Source organism: Labeo rohita, chromosome 21, assembly GCF_022985175.1.
Source record: "Labeo rohita strain BAU-BD-2019 chromosome 21, IGBB_LRoh.1.0, whole genome shotgun sequence".
Classification (NCBI taxonomy): Eukaryota; Metazoa; Chordata; class Actinopteri; order Cypriniformes; family Cyprinidae; genus Labeo; species Labeo rohita.
The window spans coordinates 30299493-30321535 of record NC_066889.1 but is presented as its reverse complement, the minus strand read 5'-3'; the positions used below and the strand labels follow the sequence as shown (position 1 = coordinate 30321535).

At 32.7% G+C, this 22043-nt stretch overlaps 1 protein-coding gene across 1 annotated transcript in view; it reads right to left on the bottom strand.

Annotated features, from left to right (window-relative positions):
* Nucleotides 1-22043, bottom strand: part of scarb2b (scavenger receptor class B, member 2b) — a 32217-nt gene that overhangs the window by 8468 nt on the left and 1706 nt on the right. Inside the window, exons 2-7 of the mRNA XM_051092909.1 lie at nucleotides 16225-16385; nucleotides 7018-7165; nucleotides 6736-6930; nucleotides 5430-5521; nucleotides 5227-5346; nucleotides 2210-2385 (exon numbers count right to left, since the gene is read on the bottom strand). Of these exons, the coding sequence (XP_050948866.1) occupies nucleotides 2210-2385; nucleotides 5227-5346; nucleotides 5430-5521; nucleotides 6736-6930; nucleotides 7018-7165; nucleotides 16225-16385 (892 nt within the window). The remainder of the gene's footprint in view (nucleotides 1-2209; nucleotides 2386-5226; nucleotides 5347-5429; nucleotides 5522-6735; nucleotides 6931-7017; nucleotides 7166-16224; nucleotides 16386-22043) is intronic.

Genomic DNA, 22043 nt, shown 5'->3' with positions numbered 1-22043 from the left:
ATAAAAACAATAAGGAGTGACCGCGAGTAACCCAGATGGATTTAACGCTTCTGTTCTCAACACACTGGAGGAAATTAGACTCCTGCGTTACTAGGACAGAGGTGAGAGTTTTCCAGCCCTCATGTTTGGCAACACTCACTCTGAATGTGTGTGTGTGTGTGTTATTTCATACACCTGTAATATGCCAGCCCTCGAATGCTTTGGCAATATTGTAAGCGTGTACTGAAGCTCACATGAGCACAGTGTGACACCAAACCATAAAACACAAACACAGATATGAGAGGAAGGTCAGCAGTTATTATGTGTGTGAGTTTCAAAATGGATCAAAATAATACCCAGAATCCACTTAGATCTGAAAAAAAAATTCAAGGAAGTATTTTCACACCAGAAGAAGAAGCTGCTTAAAAACACTGTAACTACATAGCAACACCTACGCAAAATCTATCGCTCATTATCAAATGCGATTCATCTGCGATTATGAGCGTGATTTTGCGTAGCTTGTCAGTGATTTACAGCTCTGTGTATTAATTGCTGTTCCAGCTGAACGCATGTGATGGAGATTTACTACTAATCACAGAACTGGCTTAACTGACGAGATGCGTATGCAATTTATCATGTAGCCCTACTAAAAACACTCAAACCACTCTAGCAACTACATAGCAACAGACTAAAAACACTCAAACACCCTAGAAACGGCATAGCAACAGACTAAAAACACTCAAACACCCTAGAAACGGCATAGCAACAGACTAAACACCCTAGAAACTGCATAGCAACAGACTAAAAACACTCAAACACCCTGGAAACTGCATAGCAACAGACTAAACACCCTAGAAACTGCATAGCAACAGACCAAACACTCAAAACACCCTAGAAATGGCATGGCAACAGACTAAACACTCAAAACACCCTAGAAACTGCATAGCAACAGACTAAACACCCTAGAAACGGCATAGCAACAGACTAAAAACACTCAAACACCCTAGAAACGGCATAACAACAGACTAAACACCCTAGAAACTGCATAGCAACAGACTAAAAACACTCAAACACCCTAGAAACGGCATAGCAACAGACTAAAAACACTCAAACACCCTGGAAACTGCATAACAACAGACTAAACACTCAGAACACCCTAGAAACTGCATAGCAACAGACTAAACACCCTAGAAACTGCATAACAACAGACTAAACACTCAAAACACCCTAGAAACTGCATAACAACACACTAAAAACACTCAAACGCCCTGGAAACTGCATAACAACAGACTAAACACTCAGAACACCCTAGAAACTGCATAGCAACAGCCTAAAACACCTGTAACACCCTAGAAACTGCCTAAAACATTCAGAACACCCTAACAACTGCATAGCAACAGTCTAAAAACACTCAAACACCTTGGCAACTACATAGAAACAGCCTAAAATACCTAGAACACCCTATGAACTGCATAGCAACAGCCTAAAAACACTCAGAACACCCTAACAACTGCATAGCAACAGTCTAAAACACCGTAGAAACAAACAAAAAAAAAAAAGACTAAAATGCCTGGAACACCCAGAACACTATTGAAACTGTATAACAACAGCCCAAAAACACTTTGGACACCCTAGAAACTGCATAGCAACAGCCTAAAACACCTGTAACACCCTAGAAACTGCCTAAAACATTCAGAACACCCTAACAACTGCATAGCAACAGTCTAAAACACACAAACACCCTGGCAACTACATAGAAACAGCTTAAAATACCTAGAACACCCTAGAAACTGTATAGCAACAGACAAAACACTCAGAACACCCTAGCAACTACTTAGCAACAGCCTAAAACACCTTAGAAACTGTATAGCAACAGTATGACAAATTCTTCACATTCTGATGAGCTTCATACAATGAATCACGCAGTCTTGGGTAAGTCCTAACTTTTTTTGACGGTCAGATAAACGTGTGTGTTTTTAGTGGCTATTGGAACACCATCAGATCTCTGTGTTCATGAATGTAGCATGTGTTTAACATAAAAACACAGCAGGACGAAATGAGGAATGTGCTGGAGTCAGGTGACTAGGTTATGTGTGTGTGAGTGGTTAACAGAGGGCAATAAATCACATGTGCACAACAGAAACACACAAGACAACGAGCAAGAACTAAAGTAAAAAATGAACGATTAAATGAAATTGCAATTCACGTATGCATATATGCATTACCGCACCTTTCCGACACACAGACACATCCAGCACGCCGTCGTCCAGGCATTTCTTCGTCAGGCAGAATCCCTCGTTTTCTGGGTTGTTTTTGCCACTGGCCAGCACGGCCCGGGGCGGCGTGAAGCGATACGCCGGGATTCCCTTCACCTCCACCTCTTTCTCAAAGCGCATGTGGATGGACCTGTAGAAGAGTCATCATACCATGTTTAGCACATATGCTGCCCAACAAATTCAGATTACCCTGGCAGATGTGACCCTCTGACCCCAGGATGCTCGAGCGAGCCTGTGTTCAGTATTAGGTGTTCTCTTTTAAGCATGCATTCGGAAACCCGCTTTTAAACAACACAGGAACAATGTTCGGTAACAAACAGCAGCCATGTGATCACGCGTGTTTGTTTTGAGCTGATTCTGATCGGGGGAAATTAGTTTTCCAGACAGACCCCAGCCCCATTAAACCATGTACAAAGGTTACACACACTGTTCCTGCAGTCACCTTTCCTTTAAAAATCTGGGTGAGGAGTCAGCGGGAAAGGACAAGGCCAGCTGTCTCCCGCCTGCACAATAAGCCGAGGGCCCGTCGCTCACGGTCAACTAGGTTAAAAGTGGTTTGAAAACATTCCAGGTTGGAATCTGTTCTCGAGAAACCATGTGTGACGGCAGAACACGCGGGATTCTTTCCGCACCGAACAAAGACGGGCGGTTTAGGGCAGAGTTCCCACTGAAAATAGAGCCCGGGGTGAGACGTACGGGTCAACTGGGCTCCAGGTGAAAGGTCAAGGGATGACCAGGACACATATTATATGGAGTATTAAAATAACGGCATGCGTCACTCGCCATACATCATCGGCTGACACACGTAGAGAGGAAACTGAAGCGGAAAGCCAAAATACATGTCATTAAATAAATGACAACGCATTGTATACAATTATTTAAGAACTGAACATTACTCTAAATAAATTAAAAATAAAATGTAAATGCTAAATAAATAAACAATACAAGTAACTGATAATAGGTTACATACCATTATACTGAATAAATATTTGATAAAATTATTATTTTAAGTTTATGAAAGGTCAAAGTAACAGAAAAAAGATTTTAAAATTAAAAAAAGATTTTAAGTCCCTCTAACATAGAGATATTAAAAAAATTAAAAATAAAATTGAAATATTAAATAAATAATTAATAAATAATACAAATTATTGATAAAGAGGGTTTGAATTTTTTTAAATAAAAAATAAAAAATAAATACCTGAACAATGAAATAATATAATAAATGAATATATATATATATATATATATATATATATATATATTTTTTTTTTTTTTTACAAATGTATTTTAATTAAAAATTAAACTGAAAAATTAAATAAATAATAAATAAATAATGCAAACAACTGGTAATAGACTATATAACACTCGTTAAATAAACAAACAAATAAATAAATAAATCATTATATAAGATGACATAATTAAGTCTTTACATTTACAATTATTTATTTTAAAAAGTACAGAAACAGGTAACAAAAAAACTTACATATAGGTGGATTAAAAACTTAACTGCACTGTAAATAAACTAACATTACATTTAAAATTTTATTTAAATAATAAATTATTTGATAATACTTTGAATATTTTCCCATGTGTAAAGTATCACGGTCTGAGCTCTACAGCCATTTATTCTCTTGCTTAAGCCTGCAAGCATATTGTAAAATGTCCCATCAGCCCAGTAAATTTCTGTAACGATATTACAGAGAATTGGAGTAAAGTTCTGTTCCCACACAGAGTGTGAGTTTGCGGCAAACGCTAATGTCAGTGAGAATTTGGGAGGTTTGGACCTTTGGTCCCATTTCATGCTGATTTCACATCAGTGGAGTAGAGGTCGAGCTGACGAATAAAGATTTGCTGTGTGACTCACAACTTCTGCATTTTCACAAATGGCTGTTTTAAAAAGGAACTTCAGCTACAATATATAGAGCTGTGTGTGTCCTTACAAAGACATTTTATCTAAGACATTGTCATTATTGTATGAAAATAATAATAATAAAAAGAAAACAAGATGAAAGGGGAACTGACTTTTTAAAAATAAAAATAAAAAAATAAATAAATAAGGCCTGAACAATGAAATCATATAATGAATAAACAAATAAATAGTTTGTATATATAAATTTATTTAAAAAAATTTAAATCTACCTTTAAAAAAATAAAAATTAAAATGTAAACAACATTACTCTGAATAAATAAAAAATAAAACTGAAACATTACATAAATAATAAAATGAAAAACACTGAAAATTAAATAAAAAAACGAAAAAACAAAAAACATTAATAAAAAAAATAGTAATATTCAAAAAGAGCAAAAACTAACAAAAAATTAAAGCACATTAAAAAATTACAAAAAAATAAAAAATAAAAACTAATTTTAAATACAAATATTTTTTTAAAAAAAGTTAATTAAAAAACCTATATATATATATATATATATATATATATATATATATATATAAAGCAGTGGTGGAGACACTGGCATCCACGTGATGAATTTCAGAAAGTTCCCATGGAATGGCTTAAACAGATGCCTTCTCTATTATATTACGGCATGTTCTGTGTCCGGATGGCGTGTGATTTATGGTCCTGTTCTTATCGAGACACTACAGAAAACACATGTGCTGCCAAACACACGCAGACATCAGCCTTCACAAATAACCACAGGTACAGCAGACCCACCCTCACATGAGAACAACCGCTTCAGGACTTACAATCGACGCTTTATTGTATCGAACACGACTGGTCGTACTTTGAAAAAGTCATCCTGTACAAAGGTTGAGCGTTTTATGAAATTAAACTGGATGGACATGTGCTCTTTCACAAATCAGAACTAATGTCACCACAGCTCTACTACGATTGACTAATATCACAGCTGACCGTTTTATTGCATTAATATTCTGGCTCTGAAAGCGCTGATTGCATTGCTAAGTTGTCTAATTGTCTAATAACCTGACATTGCATATTGCAGATAGCGGTACCTGCAGAGGTCAGCGGTGAAGACGTCCAGCCGCTCTTCTTTGCTCAGGAACGGGTGGAAGGCGCTGCCGTCGGTGCCGTTGATCATGTTACTCTGGTTGGTTTTCCAGAAGGACAGCATCCTGACACACAAAGCACATCAACCATAAATCATCTCCAGCTCCGCTTCATAAAATAGGATATTCAGGAGAATCTGAGTCTTTACTTTTCTCCCTTCCAGGTGTAAATGCGGCCAAAGTCCAGGTAATTGTGCTCTCCGGTGTGATACACGAACTCACCGTCATCACTGCCGTTTTTCTGACAACACAAGAACAGACGAGATATGTGAATGACGTCACAATAAAAATGTGAAATACATTGTAATTATATTATATTATAAAATAATTTTAATTTATTTTATAAAATGGATAAAAATAAGTTTAATAAAATATAAATTTAAAAAATATTTAATCTAATTTAATGAATTAATATTATTATTTTTTTATTAAACATATTAGAAATAAAATTAATAATAGATTAGATTACTGCAACAGAACAGATGTGTTAACAGATGATCTTAGATTTTTACTACATTTGACAGCATTTTACAATATTCTTCCAACAATTATTAAAGTTCTTTTAAATAATTAACACTAGTCTTTACTATCAATTTTTATGAATTTAACACATCCTTGCTGAATATAAGTATTAATTTCTTTTAAAGAATGAAAGAAAGAAAAATTCACTGACCCCAAACTTAAAACGATAGTGAATATTGTTACAAAAAAAGTCCATTTTAAATCAATTATGCGAAACATAACAGAACAAATTCTATTTTAAAGTATATTAAAATAGAAAAACACTATTTTAAATTGCAATAATATTTCACATATTTTTTTACTAACTTGTATTAATTGTATTATTATTTATTAATTTAATATGAATATTAAAACGGTATTCAAATATATATATATATATATATATATATATTTGGTGAAATGTAATGTAATATAATCAATACAAATATATATTATAAAATATAAAAAATATAAAACATTTTTATAAAATATAAAAATGTTTAAATATAAATGCGCATAGTAATATTAAGTATTAATAGTACAATAATATTTAATATTTAAGTAATTATTAATAATCAACTTAAATATCATTTTAGAATTTTTTTGGATAGTTTATAAATTAGATAATTTATCATAAATAAACAGTATTTAGTATTAAGTTTATTAAAATTATACATAAATGTAACAAAAAAAGTTACAATATATTTTAATATAATCAACAATAAAAATATATTTTATAAAATAATAATAATTTATTTTATAAAATATAAAAACGTTTAAATATAAATGTATATATTAATATTAAATATTAATATTAATAAATAGTATTAAATAATAATAATTAATAATTAACGTAAACATAATTTTATAAATTAAATATATTAGCATTTATATATAACGTGTAACTTGTTCCTGCAGAAGGATCCGCAGATGCGCGTGCGATCAGAGACTCACGTTTAGCATGAGACCGAAGTACTCGTCCGTTTCTGGCTTTATGGTTTTCAGTCGGGTGAGCAGCGGGTCCTTGAAGCCCCAGAGCAGCTCCTGCACCGAGTGCGTCATGAACATGGTGGTGCCGATGGAGCCCATATACATGGAGATACCAGAGGAAACCCAGAATCCTGCGCCTTTGACCCGATTTATCACGGCCTGTTTGAGGAAACCAGAATGTGAGAATCGGACCAACTGAAGAGTAAAACATCTGCGTTCTCCAAACACACACACACACACACTCACCACGGCCGGGATGTTCACCGTCGTCACCATATCCACATTCGGGTCTCCAACTGATTTCTCAGGCAAAAAGACGAAAGTCTTGGGGGTATAAGCCGCAACCTTCGTCCCGTTGTGCAGAAATGACACGTTGCGTTTGGGCCTGTACTGTCTGAAACACAAGACAAGCAAAACGCCATTGAGTAGCGTGCAAATAATACAATTATATATACACACACATACGCAAAAATATTTAAAATATATTTTACAAATATATAAATACATTTTATATAAATACAAAATAGGCATACATTTTTTATTTATAATGTATTTATAAAATAATATAATATATTGAAAATATGCAAATATCATTTAAAATATATAAATACATATTATAAATATAAACACATGAATAATTTATTTCAATGTATGATTATAATTTTTTTATTGATTTCAAAAGTATAATCTGAACCAGCCAAGAAAGAGAAAATTATTAGAACTGATCTACAAATACATATAATATAGAAAACATTTAAATATCATTTAAAAATACATAAATACCTTTTTATATTATTAATATAAAATACTACATATAAATGTATAATGATATAATATATATTTAGATTCTAATATAGACCAACCAAAATGCCCTTCATAAATAATCTATGAACATATATTACATTATATTCTATTTTGAAAATATTTAAATATAATTAATAAGATATAAAATGTATATTTTATGTATATATTTAATATAAAATGTATAATTTCTGTCAGCACCATTAGTCTCGTGGTTAGCGTGTAGCCACATAGCGCCATTGCGCTGTGGGTGACCCGAGTTCAAATCCCGGCTAGTGTATATAATTCGGCTAGCTAGGATTTCTAAAAATATATGGAGAAAGAGAGAGAGTGATTCCAAAACGCTATAAATCCATTTTGATTAATTTAAGTAAAAATGTGTTTTCTTTACCAAGAAAGTGACTAGACGAAAACCACTATTTTCTGTTTCAAATTTTCACACAGCATCTTTAGGTTACAATAACATTAAAAATTTAAATCTAGATTTTAATTTTCAGACATTTATTATAAAAACTGATTATTTTTGTCCCCCAAAATGCATTAAATCCAGCAGGGCTCTACGCTTACTTTTCTTTTTAGGAGCACTTGTGCTTCTAACTTAAAAATGTAGGAGTCAGTCAAAATTGTCTTCTAATCAATAATCAAAAAATCTGATAAAAAAAAAAAATTAGCCTTCCCATTACAAGGTGATATTTGACTCCTTAAAGTGAATTAAAGGGGGATTTTGTTTTTACCTTTGTAATGGCATTTTTTTTACTTTATTAAAAGTATGTCATCTTTTATGTATATATATATAAGCTTTTTTAAATTTCTAATTAAAACAACATAATAAGAATAAGTTACCAATCAAATTAAATCAGTATTAACAAAATTAATTTGTACTACAGAGGTGCACAGAAGAACACAAAAGTGTCTTGTAGGTGTATTTTCATGTTTAATGAGGCTCAGAGATGGCACGAGTGCAATCAAATTCATAAATTCATATTGAGATTAATGTTTTAAATGTAAAATTTTGAATATAGAAATATTAAATGATTTAAAAATGAAACTAAAACTGCCAGTAGGTGGCGGCTTTTTTAAATACTGAATCATTCATTCATTTGATTCCTTCGAACGGCTGATTCATTCAGGAATAAAGCAAGTGAGTGTCTTTATGAATGGGTAATTGATTCATTGACTCACTAGATCCGTTTAAAAACGCACGTTCGTTCGTAAAGGAAACACGGCCGTGTTTGAATAGAGATGCGCAGTAGCTCAGTTGTGACTTTGTTTTGACGAAATAGAGCAAAATCAACCAACAGTGTTATAGTCAGACAATGTCAGTCACTTAATATTAACTTCTTGTTTATTTAACTGTTGTATTAAATCAACATCTCATTTACAAACTCCCTTAAAAATCATTAAAAGCTGTCAATCATCTTAGTTCTCACAAAGTTTCATTATAATCAACGAATCTCTCTACACGGCACAGTGAATCTCTTATTTACACTCTCTCTACACTTTGTTTATGAAAGGACTGGTCAGATGTGTCTGTGATACATTACTCAACGTTGAAAACTAGGACAAAGTACCTCCTTTACTGTTTACAATGCGTGAAATGCTGCGCTGTGATTGGCTGAGCGGATGTATCGCAGAAAAGGGAGGCCGGCGTTTGTCGCGGTTTGGAAAAATAGGGAGAAAACATGACAGAATAACACGGCGGATATCGCATTTTGCGTAAAATTAAAAACTGCCTTTTTAATACCGACCAGATACGGTAGCCGTATAATGCAAATGATGATTGCGGGGCTGAAGAAATGATGTTTGAGTACAGGATGTGATGCATAATACTTGATATGATCTCTACGGTTCAACACCAGATGTTTCTAGAGCGTATCGATTCCTGCCCAAGTGTTTTCTGTTTGCTCTGAATTACCCAAGTTCAATGCAAACAAACCATGCAGAGGAATACAGGTCAGGCCGCCGGACTGTCCTTGGTTGAGCCGAGAAAGAGCTTTAACGGCACAGACTTTGATATTTGTTTAGGGCGTGACATTATTGATCCAGCAGATGTGAGGAGAACATAACTGCAAACACACCGATCAAACATGACAGCAGCAAAACACCTTTAGCTTCAGCTGCAACTGTCTATTTAATAATAAACACACTGAATTCTTCAGTAAACATGTTCAGCGTTAGCAAAACTAACTAAAGCAAACTTCAGTGTGTCACTTGCTAGCAAACATTACATTTCAAATTTGGTGTTCTTTCTTTTATAGATACGTGACAAATGTGAATAAACATATTTTAAGACAAATGTGAATATTAAAATACTGCTGTTTTCTTGTTTTATTTTTTTAGCAAAAATACAGGAAAAAAAAAACAATATTATGAAATATTATTGCAATTTAAAGTAACAGTTTTTTATTTTTATATACTTTAAAATAAAATTTATTTCTGTGATGCTAAGATGAATTTTCAGCATTATTACTTCAATCTTCAGTGTCCCACAATACTTTAGAAATCATTCTAATATGCTGATTTATTGTCAATGTTGGAAACAGTTGTGCTGCTTAATATTTTTTTGGAACCTTTTTCTTTGATTAGACCATACCATAGTACTGAGACTGCTCTTATTAGAGTTACAAATGATCTACTCTTGTCGTCCGATCGTGGTTGTATCTCTCTGTTAGTGCTACTGGATCTTAGTGCTGCGTTTGATACTGTTGACCACAACATTCTCTTGAATAGACTTGAGAATTATGTTGGCATTAGTGGTAGTGCATTGGCATGGTTCAAATCGTATCTATCTGACCGCCATCAATTCGTGGCAGTAAATGATGAGGTATCATATCGATCTCAAGTGCAGTATGGAGTACCACAAGGCTCAGTACTAGGGCCGTTACTCTTTACGCTTTACATGTTACCCTTGGGTGATATCATCAGGAAATATGGTGTTAGCTTTCACTGCTATGCTGATGATACCCAGCTCTATATTTCTTCGCGGCCTGGCGAAACGTACCAATTTGAAAAACTAATGGATTGTGTAGTTGAGTTAAAAAATTGGATGACAAGTAATTTCTTACTGCTAAATTCTGAAAAAACAGAGGTGTTAGTTATTGGGCCTAAAACCTCAGCGTGTAATAACCTAAAACACTGTCTAATACTTGATGGCTGTTCTGTCAATTCTTCGTCATCAGTTAGGAACCTAGGTGTGCTATTTGATGGTAATCTTTCATTTGAAAACCACATCTCTAGTATTTGCAAAACTGCATTTTTCCATCTCAAAAATATATCTAAACTACGACCAATGCTATCAATGTCAAATGCTGAAACATTAATTCATGCGTATATGACCTCACGGTTAGATTATTGTAATGCTTTATTGGGTGGTTGTTCTGCTCGCTTAATAAACAAACTCCAGCTGGTCCAAAATGCAGCAGCTAGAGTTCTTACTAGAACCAGAAAGTATGATCATATTAGCCCGGTTCTGTCTACACTGCACTGGCTCCCTATTAAACATCGTATAGATTTTAAAATCTTGCTAATTACTTATAAAGCCCTGAATGGTTTAGCTCCCCAGTACCTGAGTGAGCTCTTATCGCATTATAGTCCCTCACGTCCGCTGCGTTCTCAAAACTCTGGCAATTTGATAATACCGAGAATATCAAAATCAACCGCGGGCGGCAGATCTTTTTCTTATTTAGCACCCAAACTCTGGAACAATCCACCCAACACTGTTCGGGACGCAGACACACTCTGTCAGTTTAAATCTAGATTAAAGACCCATCTCTTTAACCTTGCTTACACATAACAAATCCACATTCTTATAATTCAAATCCGTTAAAGGATTGTTAGGCTGCACTAATTAGGTCAACCGGAACCGGGAACACTTCCCATAACACCCGATGTACTCGGTGCATCGTCAGAAGAATGGCATCTACGCTAATATTAGTCTGTTTCTCTCTTATTCCGAGGTCACATTAACCACCAGATCCAGTCCGTATCCAGATCAGATGGTCACTGCAGTCCCCCGGATCCAGTCCGAACCCAGCCCAGACGGTGATCAGCACCTAGAGATGACCTCTACAGCCCTGAATGTCAGCGGAGTCCACATCAACTAGATGAGCCCCAGAGATGGATCCACATTAAAGACCACATCACCTAGACGGCTGTCGGCACAAGACCACGGGAACTTTGGCCAGAGGAGAACTGGCCCCCCGACTGAGCCTGGTTTCTCCCAAGGTTTTTTTCTCCATTTGTCACCGATGGAGTTTTGGTTCCTTGCCGCTGTCGCCTCTGGCTCGCTTAGTTGGGGACACTTTCTCTTAACACAATATTGCATTTTATTTTATTGTTTTTCATTAACTACCTTTACCTATAATGTGAGTGTTTAATGTTGCCTTTGGCATTGTTGATGTACTGTTTCCTATTTAATACTGTACAGCCGCCTTGTCACAATTCTGTATTGTTAAAGGCGGTATATAAATAAAGGTGACTTGACTTGACTTGACTTTGATGAATAAAACGTAAAAAAAAAAAAAAAGAACGGCAAAATTTTCAAATTCAAAATAGGACATTTTTCTAAGTCTTTACTATAAATTTTTATCAATTTTATATAATCTTGCTGAATAAATGTGTTAATTTCAAACAAAGAAGGAATATACGGTATTGTATATTGTTACAAAAGATTTCTATTTAAATAAGTGATGTTGAAAAAACAGCTTTGCATCACAGGAATAAATTCTATTTTAAAAAAATAGAATAGAAAAATAGAAAAACACTATTTTAAATTGCAATAATATTTCATAATATTACTGTTTTTTATAAATATTTTTTAATCAAATAAATACAGCCTTAATGAGCAGAAAAGACTTTAAATAAAGCTACAAATCTTTATTTTTTTAAATCTTAAATTCATTTGATAATTCATCATAAATTCAACGCATTACAAACAAATATATGTGTGTAAACGTGATGTTATGTATGTTTGTTTTGTTTTATTTTATGTTTGTTACATTTGTTACAGTTTGTTATACTTTGCTGCAGTTATGATACTGTATGCTTATTGCTACATTGTTTATATTGTTACTGCTATTTTGTTTATTTTGTTACATTATTTTTAAGCTAACATGCATTATGTAGCAAACAATAACATGTTGTTTTGATATGTTCTATTGTTTTATGTTATTATATTTTATGTTGTTTTATAACAGCAAAACTGTTATTTTATCTTTTATGTTGTTTTGTTTCATTATTTACACTACCGTTCAAAAGTTTGGGGTCAGTAAGACTTGTAATAGTCTTTAAAGAAGTCTCTTATGCTCATCAAGGCTGCATTTATTTGATTAAAAATATAGAAAAAAACAGTAATATTGCAAAATGTTTTTACAATATAAAATAATGTTTTTTATTTTAACATACTTTAAAATAGAATTTATTCCTGTGATGAAAAGCTGAATTTTTTTTTGATCCTTCAGAAATCATTCTAATATGCGGATTTATTATTAGAATGATCAATGTTGGATAATATCAACAGTTGTGCTGCCAAATATTTTTTGGAACCTGTGTTTTTTTTTTCAGGATTCTTTCATGAATAACAAGTTTAAAAAGTACAGTGTTTATTTAAAATATAAATATTTTATAACAATGTAAATTATTTATTATTAACTTTTAATAAACTTTTAATTATTAACTTAATACATCCTTGGTGAATAAAAGTATTAATTTCTTAAAAAAAAAAAAAAAAAAAAAAAAAAAAGAAACAATAAAAATGTACTGACCCCAAACTTTTGAATGGTAGTGTATATTTTCTGTTATGAGATGAAAACAACATAAAAGACAACTAAAACAAAGCCTGTTATGTTTTAAGTTGTTTTGTTATACGTTTTGATGTTTTGCTGTGTTATATTTGAGAAATATAAATAATTTGTACATTTCTGAGTTCAGATATACGTAATAGATCTGTGTTGAGATGCATGATGGGATTGATTAAAGAGTTACATAATGCAGACAGAGTCTTTTCTGGAGATGAAGCTTGTGTTGTGATATAACTTCAGATAGAAGCTGTTTTACAACATGACTATTGATAAAATGACGAGCTTTCATTAGTTTTACTCTCTTTCTTAAATCGCAGGCCAAAAAAAATGCTGGAATATGAGTTAATTCCACCGCCTGTGTGTGCGATGAGGAGCTGTGAGCGTCCGGCCGGTCTCTGCGGTTCAGTGTAAGCCGATGTCTGAATATCCCTGCGCCAGCAGATGACTCAGTAAAGCGGCCTGTTGTGAATGGATCACGCAGGAATAAGCATCTTAAGACTGAACGTGGCATCTCGGGCCACAGCGTGATGGATTTGTGCTGAGATTCGCACCGGACTCAGATCTGTGAGCATCAGCACTGTGTCACTCTCATCTGCAGCAGAAGCCAAACAGAGTCTCGTGCCTCTGAGCTCAATCTGCTGCTGTCACATGGAGGAGCCGAACGCTTACGCACCACAGCAAACACTTCAAGGCCGAGGCCTGAAACATATGCCTGCAAGAATGTGAATGGATACGTCTGATGCAATGCAAGCTCACTGCACTGTTTCTAAATGTGTCTGACTGTAATTTATAATGTAATGCGACTGTGCATTGCATCCTTCTGCTGAAGGACAGTTTTGTCTTACTTGACAAAAACCATCACAAAACATAACTTAAAAACACTAAACAAAATATAAAAACAACATGACATTGCATAACATGGAACATTTTTAATGTTATGAGTTATGTTACTGTATGCTTTGTTTTTATAACAAAAACAAAACATAACATGTTATGTTTAATGTGTTTATGTTTTTAATATCACGTTTTTTATGTTTTATACTGTTTTATAACTAAATAATATATTATGTTTTAAGTTGTTGTGTTTCATTGTGTTATTTTATAACAAAAACATAAAACATCACAAAACAGAATATAAAACGTTATGTTTTATGGTTTTATGTTGTTTTGTTTAAATTTTTATGTTATGTTTTGCTAAGTTTACAACAAAAACAACAGCAAAACAACATGAAAATACACAAAACAACAAAATATAAAAAACAGCATAACATGAAACAGCATATTTTTTATGTGTTGTGTAACTATATGTTTTGTTTTTTTATAACAAAAACAAAACATAACATGTTATGTTTAATGTGATGCTGTTATGTTTGGTTTAATGTTATCATGTTTGTTTTATGTTTTATACTGTTTTATAACAAAATAGTATATTATGTTTAAAGTTGTTCTGCTTTATGCTATGTTATATTATGTTTTTTTATGTTATGTGTTATGGTACTGTATGCTTTGTTTTTTTTTTAAACAAATCAAAATGTTGTTTTACATTATTTTTTGTTGTCATATTACATTTATGTGTTATGCTTTGCTAAGTTTACAACAAAAACAACAGCAAAACAAGATAAAAAAATACACTTAAAACAAAATATAAAAAAACATTACAGCATAACATGAAACAGCAAAACATAACGTTCTGCTTTATGTTATGTTTTTTAATGTTACATGTTATGTTACTGTATACTTTGTTTTTATAACAAAAAACATGTTATGCTTTTTGTGATGCTGTTATGTTTGGGTTAATGTTTTGTGTTTTATACTGTTTCAGAACAAAACAGTATGTTATCTTCCATGTTGTTTTGTTTCATTATGTTATTTTATAAAAAAAACCCATCAAAGATAACAAAACTAAATATAAAATGTTATGTTTTACACCATATATTTTACATATTATATATTTATATATTTTATGTCATATATTTTGCTGTTGTATTACATTTTTATGTTTTCCTGTTTACAACAAAAACAACATAAAAAAACACAAAACAAAACAAAATATAAAAAAACATCACAGCATAACCTGAAACAGCAAAACATAACATAAAAATAAATTCGTTTTTTTAATGTTACGTGTTATGTTACTGTATGCTTTGTTTCTTATAACAAAAAACATAACATGTTATGCTTTATGTGATGCTGTTATATTTGGTTTAATGTTATATCATGTTTTTTGTTTTATACTGTTTTATAACAAAATATAGTACGTTATGTTTTAAGTTGTTTGTTTAATTATGTTGTCTTATAACAAAAACAGAATAAAATGTTGTTTTACATTATATTTTGTTATGTTTTGCTAAGTTTACAACAAAAACAACAGCAAATCATAGTATGGTACTTTTTTGTTTGTTTTCTATGTTATGTTTTATGTTGTTTTATAACAAAAACAGCATTACGAGATAAAACATGATTTTATGGTTTTATGTTGTTAAATTACTGTTTCAAAACATAACATGTTATGTTGTATGTTTTGATGTTATATTGTTTTTTTAATGTTGGTTTATAAAAACACCAAAACAACAGCAAAACATGTTATGTTTTCTGTGATGCTGTCATGTTTTATGTTGTTTTATAACATAATACAGCAAAAAATAGTAATATGTAGTTACGTTACATAAATCATAGAATAACAAAATAACATGACATACTGTAACTCATTGTACAGTTCTGTGGAGTGGCATTTTGGACCAATCAGGAGTCACTGTGGATGGAGCTACCCAGTACAATGCCATAAAAACTTCAATGTGATCAAGAAAAATGCTCTGTCATTTTACTGCTTCATGAAAAGCGAGCCTGAAGGTACCTGTAGGTGTACGGTCCCATTTCAGTGAGGTGAGCTTTAGCTTCTCCCTTCAGGAACTCATTAGGGTTGGTGACGTTGAAGAAAAAGAACTGCATGTAGACCGGAGGCGGTGGATTCTTCCACGTGGCGAAAACTTTACTGCCCTCCGTCAGCGAGATCTCCTGAACACACGAGACACACAACACAACAGGGATGTTTTATATCACAGCACAAACATCAAATGTTTTTTGTCTTCAGTTCAATCTGAGCTCATTATACGAGAGATGACAAAATAAACTTTTATACTGACGCCATCGTCGGCTGAGAAACCTTCTGCCTCATTTATCACACTGAAAATGTAACATTATCATTCTGTGTCATCTGAGGTCACGACCTCCTGAAGTACAGCGCTACATTATGGCCAGTTCAAATGTAACATTTCTAAATTCCTCACTGCTGATAAAGTTCGTTCGGCGGCAAAGACACGCAGGAGTACGAGAACTATGAAAGACAGTAACTACTAGATATTCTGAATCCACACTGGGTCAAACGTGGCTCGCAGATAACCTCTCACCGGCCGAACGCTGGCGCCGTGTTTGGGGTGACTGGACCCTTGAGGTGTGTTTGAGACATCGATAATGAAACAGGACAGAGATCACAAACAGCACAGCTTTAACTAGTGACTCAGCACTATGATCAGCTGTGTGTGAGCAGAGCCAGATGTTTGATCATCAGTGTGAATCTGGTTCACTTTGCAACTCATTCTGACCAGACATTATCCAATTTAGATAGAAAGAGACTTGATGAAGACTCAGACTCAAGTCTTAAACATGGTTTTGTTTCAACTGAGCTTGGAGGAGGATCAGATTGTGTGGTCGCTGATATTCTGAGGAGGAACCAGTTAAAGATGCTTATCTACTCACTTTAGCAGAAACTGTAAATAATGATTGTGAACCACTAAAAATGCTGTAACAGCAATAATGCTGTTAACAGCCATTACTCACTTACAAAATAAGGACATTTCTTGGAAAACAGAACTGGTATATAATAACTGTGACAAACTCTGTCACACTGTTTATAACGACTACACCCATTACTACTACTACTGCTACTACTATTATTATTTTATGATGATGATTATTATTTCACTCAAGTATTCCACATATGTGGTTAGATACATATATACAAATATATTTACATAATAATTTCATATATATTAAATATAATTTTCATCATTAGTTTTGTTTTAATAATTCAGATATTATAAAATATTTATATGTAATTTAATGCATTTTTTAAATATTTTTTGTATTTGATTTATTTCTATTATTTTTTATGTATATATTTATTGTATTATTAATAATATTAATAAAATAATAATACATATATTATATATATAAAATGATAATAATAATGATATTAACAATTTATTCATGTTACATATCTGATATATAATAATAAATAATATTATCATCATCATCATCATCATCATCACATTTTTATATTATGTATGAAATATAATATATTCTATATATAATGATATATTTATATTAATAATTTTTTGAAAAGTTTTAGTCATTTTCTTGTGTGTTTTTTATTGTATATATATATATTATTACATTTCAATTCAATTTTAGTTAAGTACATCAAGTTAAATTAAATGAAATACTACACTGGCAGCAAGATGAGTTTGTTAATATTATTTTATTTCAGTTAATGTTTTCATTTCAAGTAATAAAACATTAAATAGTAATAAAAAGCAAAATATTAATAAATCTAGAACATCTCATTTTCATTTATTTTAACTTAACATAATAAATATATATATATATATATTTAGAATATAATAAAAATATGCAATAAAGCAAACAAAAACTGAAATTAAAAAAGTAATAAAAACTATAGATATTTAAAAAATTAAAACTAATAATAATTACAAAAAATACACAATAAAAAGACAAAAACAAAAGCATTTTAATGGTTAAAACTATAATATATTAACTTCATGTACTAAAATAAACAAAAACTGATTAAAAAAATTATTATTATTATTTCAGTTAAGCATTCCAGATGTATATATTTAGTGTATTATTAATAATATTAAGTAATATTTTTATTATATATAAAAATATGATATATTATGTATAATAATGATAATAACAATTTATTAATGCATGTTACATATTATTATCATCATCACATTTTTATATTTTGTATGAAATATTATATATTCTATATATAATTATATATTTATGTTAAGAATTTTTTCATATATATATATATATATATATATATATGTGTGTGTATGTATGTATGTATATATGCACACACACTTAATTAAAATAAGTACTATATTATAGTACTTATTTTAATTATTTCCGCCATAGCCGTGCTTGTTTCAATTCACACATAGTAAAATCATTTGCTCTCATATAAAAAGTGTAAATTTAAAATGTTTGTTTTTGACTGGAGGAAATGAAAGATGCAGTGAATTAAATATCATCAAGCACAATCATAAATGTTCAGATAAAACTAAATGACCTGCCGTAAACGTTACAGAATGACCCATAATGCCCTCAGTGTGAATGAATCACTGTTGGTGAATGCTCTGGTTCATCAGAATGTAATGGAGCGGCTCAAATGATTGCTGTGGGTTTGACCAATCATACTGATATCATAATGCAGACACATACTGATTTTCTGTTAATCAGGCACAGTTATGGGCTCACAATGGCAAAATGCTTGATATAATGGTCTACATAAATGAACTACAACTAAACCACTACTCTGTCAGCAAAACTACAGTAAGGATCATAAAAACAAATGAGTTTCTTCCCCACTGAAACTCACACACACACGTGAGAATGGACTGAATGACCCTCATTAACACACAAACACACCTCACAGATCACATGACCATCAGCTCACACTCCTTCCTCGAATCAACTGCCGCAACTTTTTTTTTCCTCTCGTCTTTTCTCATGTAAAAATCCAGCAGCCACCAGCCAAGACGTCTAGAAAAAACGCTCAAGTATTCGTGCAGAACAATGAGGTGTTTATATCTAAGCTTCACTGGCATTTAAGACCCTTTTAATGGCCAAAAGACAATTTATATTACAGCTACACAAGCCAAAAAAAAAATACAAAAATACATACACACTACCATTCAGGAGTTTGGAATAATAATTTTTTATGCTTTTGTCTCTTATGCTCGCCAAGGCTGCATTTCTTTGAAAATAAAAATACTGTAAAAATTGTTGAACATTATTATAATTTAAAACAGCCATTTTCTATGGAAGCCCATTTCCGCCACTGAATAAAAAAAAAATTATAAAAAAAAGGTAATTGCGACTTTTTATCTCACAATTCTGACTTTTTTCTTGAAATTGTGAGATATAAACTTGCAACTGAGAGTTATAAAGTCAATTTTGAGGGGGAAAAAAAACAGAAGGAATCTCAGAGTTTATATCTTAAAGGAGAAGTCCACTTCCAGAACAACAATTTACAGATAATTTACTCACCCCCTTGTCATCCAAGATGTTCATGTCTTTCTTTCTTCAGTCGTAAAGAAATTATGGTTTTTGAGGAAAACATTTCATGATTTTTCTTCATATAATGGACTTCATTGGTGCCCCGATTTTGAACTTACAAAATGTAGTTTGAATGCAGCCTCAAAGGCTCTAAACGATCCCAGCCGAGGAAAAAGGGTCTTATCTAGCGAAACGATCACTCATTTTTAAAAAAAAAATAAACATGTATCCTTTTTAAGCACAAAGTCTGGTGTAGCACAGGCTCTGGGATGCGCGTCCATGACACTACGTACTATTAAATCACATCGAAAGGTCACGCGGAGCTACAGACCCAGTGTTTACAAAGCAAACGCGCAAAGAAAGTGCAAGTAAGTCAAAAGCTGTTTACAAACAAAAAGCTACAACGATGTCGGACGATTCTGAAGTTGTAGGAGAAAATAAGATGGAGTTTTTCACCATACTTTACCTTTTTGAGCCGGAGTACACAGACGATGAACTTACACGTGATTCGTAGTAGTGATGGGAAGTTCGGATCATTTTACCGACTCGGACCTTTGAGTTTCGTTCAGCAAAATGAACTAATCTTTTTTTTGAGTCATTTCGTTCATTTTAGCAAAATATAATTAAAATGTTACGTGTTACTTCCCGAACACATCTACTGCTTACACAAACGTTGATCACACTACAAACAAGACAAAACTGTAATGCTATAAGAAACAGAAAAGATTCATTCATTGTTTACCTGGGTCTTTAGTCTATGATTAGCTCACCTCACCTCTTCTCTGACAAGTTGTCGGGTTTGAGTCGTTTGTTCATCACGTGACAGCCCCATAAGATGAACGAACCACTCGAAAAACCCGAAAACTCGAAACAGGTGAACTAATTCCAGTACAGAACCTAATAGGATGTTGCGCATGCGCAACTGAACGTAATCACTCCCCGAGACGAATCGTTCTTCCCGAGTCACATTAAAGATTTATTCAAAATGAACGAATCATTCAAGAGCGCGCATCCCAGAGCCTGTGCTACACCAGCTTTTGCGCTTAAAAAGTATACAACTTTTTATTTTTCGAAAAAAATGAGCAATCGTTTTGCTAGATAAGACCCTTCTTCCTCGGCTGGGATCGTTTAGAGCCTTTGAAGCCGCATTTAAACTACATTTTTAAACTGGCTTCCATAGTTTTCTATGTGAATATACAGTAAAAAAAGAAATTTATTTTAGTGAATTTTCAGCATCATTACTTCAGTCTTCAGTGTCACACGATCCTTCAAAAATCATTCTAATATGCATTTTAATTTTTCACATTTCCAGATGAACAGAAAGAAGAGTATTTATTTGAAATACTGTAACATTTCGAATCCATCAACTGTCACTTTTTGAGCAATTTATGTTTGTCCTTGATGAGTAAAAGTATTCATATCCCTAAAAAACACCTTCCTAACCTCAAACTTCTGAATGCTAGTGTTCAGAACTCACATATAATCTGAATCCAGATAATAAAGTGACATTTTATTTAACCATACAATCATGCATAGTTAGTGAAATAAATAGATGTTCGGAGGCTGATGTCAACTGAAGATACAACTTGGCGTGTGTGTGTGTGAATGTTCTCTTAAACGGATGTGGTACTCAAACCACTGATTTTCTCCTCCTCATGTCTGTATTTTAATGTGTAGTTTGTGGATTGTGTTTGATGACCTGAAGAACTGAAGGAATGAGGTCAGACACAAACCAGACTGCGTGTGGCAGAACTAGTCGCCCTGATGCTTAAATATTCTGCAGAAAGTCTGACATTGAACGTATTGCTTTTCTAAATCTGCTCTTAAAAATACAATAAAATCAGTAAAAATGTGAAATTTTATTTTAATTTACAATAGCCATTTTCTATGTGAATATCTGTTAAACTGTAATTTATTTCTGTGATCAAAGCTGAATTTTCACCATCGTTACTCAGTCTTCAGTGTCACATTCAGAAATCATTCTAATACGCTGTTCTGTTGTTCAAGAAATGTTTCTGATTATTATCAGTGTTGAAAACACTTGATGAGAGATTTATCTTTCCCTGCAATTAACACAATTTTTCCATTTTCCTTTCTTAATCAAAACTGTACGTGCAACCAATCGGAGCTGCAGCGTGTGCGTGATTTACTCTCCCAAACATCCTGATGAAAGCAGCCGAGGCGGATCTGAGCAGTTATAATCGCTTGTTTGTAGACGCCTTTAAACACGGGCGGCACAACCCGAACCCATTCCTGGAGCCGTCTGACCGCTTCAATCGGACGCAGCCCGCGCTACGTTATTCTGAGCTC